The sequence below is a fragment of the Calypte anna genome, chromosome 11 (genome assembly GCF_003957555.1).
Source record: "Calypte anna isolate BGI_N300 chromosome 11, bCalAnn1_v1.p, whole genome shotgun sequence".
NCBI lineage: Eukaryota > Metazoa > Chordata > Aves > Apodiformes > Trochilidae > Calypte > Calypte anna.
In genome coordinates, this window is record NC_044257.1 from 2,249,138 (window position 1) to 2,256,308 (window position 7,171).

A 7,171-nucleotide genomic window follows, 5' to 3' on the forward strand; every position below is an offset into this window, starting at 1 on the left:
CTTTCCCACCTCCCCAGTGCTGGACAGAAGGACACAAAGGCAGCCCAAACCCTGGCTCAGCCTTTTGCTGCCTCACAGAACTTGGAGTGTGACTTTTATTTTCTGTGGGTTCCTGTTTGCTTAAACAAAGTAAGAACCCAGCTGTTTTCTTTCAGTATTGGCTTAGCAGGATGGGACACGTGAGGCCCTGTGACAAAACACATCCCATTAAATTTTTTGGCAAGTCTGAAGCCCTCGAGCAGTGCAGAACATCAGCTGTGCCAGCTCCTCCAGCCCATCACCCACCTTCCTCACTGAGGGCACCCAGTGTGGGCACCCAGTCCTGGGCTCAACCACCCCCTTTCCCCCAGGGACAAGAGGTTTTAACATAAGGACTTTGACAATTTTACTTCTAAAGCAGGTACAGAACACGTCCCTTGCACCCACCCCTGTGGGTACCCCACAGACAAATGAAACCCTGTGACACTCAGCACTTATGGTCCCTACACCAAAGAACATTTTAAGCCCCAGGACCCAGTGAGAGCCCCAGACCCCCTGCTCCTGAGCCAACATCCACCTTCTGCCTTCCCAGACTGCCCATAAGGCAAGGAGGGGCTGTGGTCCCCCCCTGCCTGGGGTTTTAGTGCAGCCACCCCCCCAGGAGGGATGCCAGCAGCTGACATCCCCAAGGATGCCCTTGGAGCATCCCTAAGGATGCCCACAGCAGCTGGCAGGTGGTAGGAAACAGCCATGGAGCCAAACCCAGGGCCCTAACAAACACCAGGGTGGGATTTTGAGTGGTCAGATCTCCCTGGGGCACATTTCTCTCCCCAGCATCACTCCCAGCTGGAGATTTCCCCCTGCATTGGCTGCAGTGCCTGGAGAATCTCCCAGCTCCCAGGGACATGCAGAAGGCACCCAAGAGCAGCAGGAGCACAGACAAGGAACACTGACTCACACAGTTCCCCAGAAGGTCTCAGCTCTGCCACGCTCCAGCAGGAAGCACAGGACACCACAGACATTCACACGGCTACAAAACTTTACTACAAAAATAAGATTGCCAGTGTTTCATATAAAAATAGTGCCCTGGCACAGAGCCTCACAAACCTCTGGGCCACAAACCCTCCAGGTAACTCACCCCAGGTGCTGGGACACAGCTGCACAGGAGGAGCTTCCGCCCCAATTCCTGGTTGGGATCCATCTGGTTGCAGTTTGTACCCACACAGCCTGAGCCAAAGCCCTGGCTCCCCTTGCTCAAGCAAACCAAATGCAGGAGTAAGAGAAGCAGAAAACAAACACTTTGGAGCCTCCCAGCTCCAGCTCCAGGGTGGATCCTGTCCCTGACAGTGGGATCAGATGGATGGAACAGGACACCTTCCTCCAGCTCTGCTTTACTGCTGGCCCAGCCTTTTCACTTTCATTATCTGGCTTATTTATGTGCTTTTGCTTTCTCTTTTTCTATGTGCATGTTTATACTCTGGGATCTGATCCACTGAGGTTGGTTGGAGAAGGATCTGACCCTTGATAGATCTCTCTAACACCAAGCATCATACTGTGCAGCCTCTGCATGCTCCAGCAATATGCACACTGAGGTCACTGTTTCAGGGCTTTCAGGAGCTGACCACAGGTGATGCTCACACAGAGCAATGTCTGGATGTGTAAAAATCCAAACCAACTTGGGTTAAAAAAGCCTGAGATGGTTCTGGGGTTTTAACAGCCTGGTAATCAGTGCTGTACAAGAAAGAAAACCTAAACTGTGGGCAGAGCACAGGACCCTGGTCAAGCATCTTATGCTTTTTTTTGTGGACCAGCAAATGTCCTTAGAGAGAACACTGGAGCAGAGGAAATGTCCATCTGCTGCAGTGGGGTCATTCCTGTATGACTGAACCCAGAAGTGCACTCAGCTTCTCCAGGAGACCTGGTTCCTGGGCTTTGTGCTTCCAGAGAAAGCAAAATCCCTCCAACACTGTCACAGGAACAGCAAAATTACTGTCTGACTTCTTGTTCCCTCCTATTTGCAAAGGCTCATCCACAGCATCCTGCCCTGCTGCTGGACACATCACTTGGCAGAAGGGTTTTATTGCAGCTGATTTGCCACAAACGAGGTCTCAGACCAAACCTGCAGGAAGAGATGCCCAGAAACTGCTTTTCCAGCAACTGCTGGGCTGAGATGGGTGGAGGAGGTGAACTGAGGGTTCCCAGCTCCTCTGGATGTGGAACTTTCCTTCCAGGGATCGGCTGGGGGTGTCTGCAGAGGTTTTCCCTTGTGCCCCCAGCCAGAGTCAGTGGGGGATTTGGCCCCAGGAGAGACAATTCCCAGCTGACCACCAGCATCAGCCTTGGATACAGAGCAGGGAAGTGCAAGGAACAAAGCAGTGGAGTTTGCTAAGTGAAAGTTGTGTGGTTTTGGTGTCCAGGTTGTTCAAGGGAGCTGAGCTCAAGTCCAGCAGTGTGGGGGTGTGTGTGTGGGAAACTCCTCAGCTGGGCCATGATTAAACACAGGGAAATTCCCAACAGCAATCTGGAAATTCACTTTGGCTCCCCCCCTGGCAAAGAGCCACCAAGCAACATCTTTTGTAAAAGTGCCAGAAGAAAAAAATAGTCTCATTCATATTTCCCAAATACCCCCATTGCTCAGTTATCAGTTATCTACACTTTTAGACATTCTGCTCTGGAAAAACATCAGTTTCCTCTGGCATTTTTATTGCCTGCCCTGCTTCGTACTGGTCACCTGCTCAGCTTAAGCAGCTGCAGCAACACAAGGGTAGTTTAGCCCCAAAATGTCCAGACTATGAAGCATTCAGATTACTGCCATGGGGTAGACATTGCTTTGCTGTCTCTCCCTTTGGTAGAGCAAACCCTGTACCATTTCTCTTGATGTTTCTTCTGCTTTGACTCCAAACTTCAGATACAACCACACCACAGCAGCACTGCAAGCTATCAGACCAGCAGCCACAGCCCCTGGGATGACAAAGTGTGTCTGAGCTGTTGACCAGAGGCTGGGAGGAGGCAGAATGTTTGCTCTCTCTGTGCTCACCTGCAGACCAGCTTGGTCTGGGTACCCTTGGCCAGGGAAAGCTGATGGACCTGGGGGCTCTTCCTTCCCTGCAGCTGATGAAGAATCAAACGTTCTGGTGACAAAAGCATCTGCAGAGGAACTGCCAACCTTGCTGACAGGGACAGAAGGACCTTTGTCTGCAGCAGCTGTGGAGTTCTGAGCAGAAACTGAAGGAATTTCTGGTGGAAGTGGTGTGGCTGGGACTGTGGTGGTCTCCATGCTGCCCAGGAACTGAAAAGTCCCAGGAACAGGGGCTGGTGCTTGGGATCTTCCATGCTCCAGGGGTTTGCTGGGCTGGGGATGGTCTGATACTTCAGCAATGGCCACGGGGCCTGAATCTGAGCTAGAGGTGATGCCTGGAACAGCACCCACAGCACTTGTGCCATGGCCCAAATGTCCTGCTGTGTATCCAGCGGCACTGTGAAAGCCATGAGGAGGATCTGTGGGGTGTGGGGTGGGCTGGCTGGAGACCCAGTCTGCTGCAAGAGTTGGGGAAGGTTCAGGAGATTTTAAGGAATCTCTGTTTGCTTCTGGAGTGACTGCAGAGTGGGCAGCACCTGCCTGTGTCCCAGGGGAGAATTCTGCATGGTGCTGGCTGGTGTCCTGAGAGACTGGTGGGGACCTGGCAGTCCCTTGGAAGAAACCAGAAGGGGCAGAGGCTTGAGCTGGAGCCATTGCTGTATGCCCAACATGTTTCTGGAAAACACCAGGGTCCTCCAGTGCCACAGCTGAGGTGACTTTGTGTGGAAGTGAGGAGGCTGCAGCTTTCTTCTGGTCCAGTTTCTCTACTATCTTCTTCACCCACTCTGCCTCTGGGTCTGCACAAATCTCCACGGACTTCAGAGTAGTAAATCTGAAAACAGAAAGGGATGACTGACTGGGTAGGGAAAAGCCTGTTTGATCTGGGGGGTGATGGGGAAGGTCTGGGGGCAGCAGTGCTGCCTCTCAACACCCCTGTGTGGGCTGCACGGATCCCTTCAGGCAGGGCTGAAATGTGATGAGCAGCTGCACCAGGGCAAAGGTGTGTGCAGACAAATCCCTCTGATGTCCTCAGACTTTGCAAGGTCAGTCCAGGAGATTTACTTGGGAGCAAATTCTTGGGCTGCAATGAAGTGGTTTCAGTGGTACCTCATCTACAGGGTCAATTCAAACCAAGTTACCCTGGGGAAAACGTGAAGCTCTTCTCATCTCCAGACAAACTCTGAATCTGTTTTCTCAGTTTCCAGAGGAAACGTGAGCTGTCAACCTCTCTGCTTCCACCACTCAGTTTTGCCAGCAAGTGCATCCTCCAGTCCCTCCCCCATCCCTTCATCCCCCTCACCCTCTGTGCCTGAGCCCCTCATCCCACCTGGAGGCTGCTGGTCTTTAAACAGGGGTAAAAACCACCCATCCTTCAAATAAACAGCAGTGTTGGCTTTGTTGGGCTTGGCAGTGCTGGGTTAATGCTTGGACTTGGTGACCCAGAAAGCCAACCCTGTGGTGGGCTCTATCACCACCAGCAGCACCAGCAGCACCAGCAGCACCAGCAGCACCAGCAAAGCAGCACTGAAACCCCACTGCAGTGTTGTGCCTAGCTCTGGGGCCCTGAACACAAGGAGGACCTGGAGCTGCTGGAGCAAGTCAGGAAGAGGCCATGGAGATGACCCAGGAGGTGCTGGAGCTCCTCTGGTCCAGCCAGGCTGAGAGAGTTGAGGGTGTTCAGCCAGGAGAAGAGAAGGCTGCAATGGGGAGAACTCAGAGCACCTTCTAGTGCCTGAAGGGGCTCCAGGAAAGCTGGAGAGGGACTTGGGATAAGGATGTGGAGTGTCAGAATGAGGGAGGAACAGGTCCAAGCTGAGAGAGAGGAGATTGAGATGAGATCTTAAGAAATTCTTCCCTATGAGTGAGGGTGCTGAGTCCCTGGCCCAGGCAGCCCAGGGAAGCTGTGGCTGCCCCATCCCTGGCAGTGTCCAGCTCCAGACTGGATGGGGCTTGGAGCAACCTGGGCTGTGGGAGGTGTCCAGAGCACCTTTCAGGTCCCTTCCACCCCAAACTGGGTTTCTATGATCTTAGAGCCCTTGTCAAACCAAACCAGTTCTAGAGTTCTGTTCCCAGACTGCTGCTTGCAGGGGACTTTTCCTGGCAGGTGTTTCAGGGGGGGTCCCAGGGTGTGCTGGGGTGACAGTGATGCTCACATGACAGCTCGCTGGGAGCACTGGGGCTCGGTCAGGCGGTAGCTCCTGATCCGCTTCTCCGCTACCCGGGAGCTGTAGTGCCTGCACTCTGCTGAGCACTTCAGGGGTGCTTTGGGCTGCCCTGAAAGAAAGGTTTCAACAGAGGAAATGTTGGGGGGTGTTATGAGGTGCTACAGAAATCACCACTGTTTCTTTTCCCCCTTCTCGAGGGAGGAGTCCAGAGCTTGCTGTGAAAGCTTCCAGTCCATACTAAAATGAGATGGAGACAAAGCCCCTCAGGGCCATGACTGTTTGTACCACCCAAACAGGGATAAACTACCCAGAAAAGTGCAGGAAATGCACGGTGAAAATTGCAGAGCTGTTGGGACACCATGCAGATGGCCTTGCAGGATGTGCTAGAAGTTTATGCCAGCACCTGGACCTGCAAGTCCTCTCCTCCTTGGGTCACAGGAGGACTGGTCTCAGCATGATGGCCCTGAGACACATTCCTTCACCCCCAGAAGATCTGCTGGAACTGTCACCAGTGGGCTCCTGGAGCAGATCAGAGGGTAGGATGCTTGTACCCTCCCTATCTCAGCTCGCTTCCAGAGCAGCATCCTGATTCTGCTGGGACATGGTCTCTGACCCAGAGAAAAGGTGCAGAGAAAGAACCTTTTGGTGAAAATTTGCTGCTGTAGATGTGCCTGGCTTCACAGCATGCTTGGATACCAGACCTGTCTTTTCCATTTCCTCCAGAAAATCCAGCAGCCTGGCACCCACCCTGCCCCAGGGCTGCTCTGTGCCCACCCTGGGGGGAGCTGTGCCCACCTCCTCTGCCCCACTCAGAGGTCCCTGTCCAGCAAAGGGGAGAGGGCTTCCCACCCGTGTACACACACACACACCCTCACACACATGTACACACACACTCACACATGGACACACACAGAGAGCACCCTCACACACATGAATACACACAGAGCACACTTATACACACATGTACACACACACACAGAGCACCCTTACACACATACACACACACAGAGCACCCCTTAAATACATGTACACACACACCCTTACACACATGAACACACACAGAGCACCCTTACACACCCCCTCACACACACGTACACACACCCCCCCCCCCACCCTTAGACAGTCACCCACTCCCAGACGGACACCCACCCCCACAGGAACTGCTCCCCTGGACAGACCCCAGCCCCACACAGACACTCGTGGACAGCTCCCAGCCTGGGACAGGCTGGGGTCCCCTCAGGGGTGACAAAAGCCATCGCGGGGCTCCCCGGACCTCCCCATTGCCAGGGTCACCCTCACCCCTTCCCAATCCCAGCCCGATCCTGCTCCGAGCTCCCCCCCAGCCCAGGAAGGTCCCTTGGTGTTTGATCCATCCCCCCCTTCCCTCACCCCCTCCCCACCCCTCCAGGGGTGTCCCGGGAGCCGGGACTCACCTCCCCCCGGGGTCACCACGCACAGGACCCGCAGCACCCAGAGCACCAGGAGCGGCACGGTTCTCATCTTCCCGTGGGAAGCTGACTCCGGCTCACAGAGAAGGATCCCGGGCAGGATTTTTCCCTCTCCCAAAGGTTTATGGCATCCCTCGGAGCCAGGCGGCTGCCGTGGCTCATTCCCGGGTTCTGAAGCCCTGGAACAGGGTTCGTGTTTGTTGTCCCACACGTCCCACGGTGACGTCGGGAGGCGGAGGGCAGAGCGGGACCGGGGAAGGGATGAATTCTGACTCCTCCTGGAATTCCCCCTGCACTCACCCGCGGGTTTTTTTTCCGGGCAGCTCCAGCTTCCTTGGGAAACGATTCCAGCAGGGATTTTCGGGAGCCGGCTGCTCCATCCTCCTCCTGCAGAGCTGTCCCTGTGCCAGGCAGCCCCCACTGCTGGCCTGACATCCCCCACACCTCCCCACCCGCGGACCATGTCCAGCAAGCTCAATATTCACCCCGAAGGCAAATGC

General features: G+C 54.5%; 1 protein-coding gene across 1 annotated transcript; it reads right to left on the bottom strand.

Annotated features, from left to right (window-relative positions):
• Positions 1-1,004: 1,004 nt before the first annotated feature.
• On the bottom strand, positions 1,005-6,873 carry CX3CL1 (C-X3-C motif chemokine ligand 1). The gene is made up of 3 exons (XM_030458060.1): positions 6,657-6,873; positions 5,212-5,332; positions 1,005-3,890 (listed from the first exon to the last, which is right to left on the bottom strand). Exons 1-3 carry the CDS (start codon positions 6,721-6,723, stop codon positions 2,780-2,782), a joined length of 1,299 nt encoding a protein of 432 aa, XP_030313920.1. The 5' UTR covers positions 6,724-6,873; the 3' UTR covers positions 1,005-2,779.
• Between the last annotated feature and the right edge of the window lie 298 nt (positions 6,874-7,171).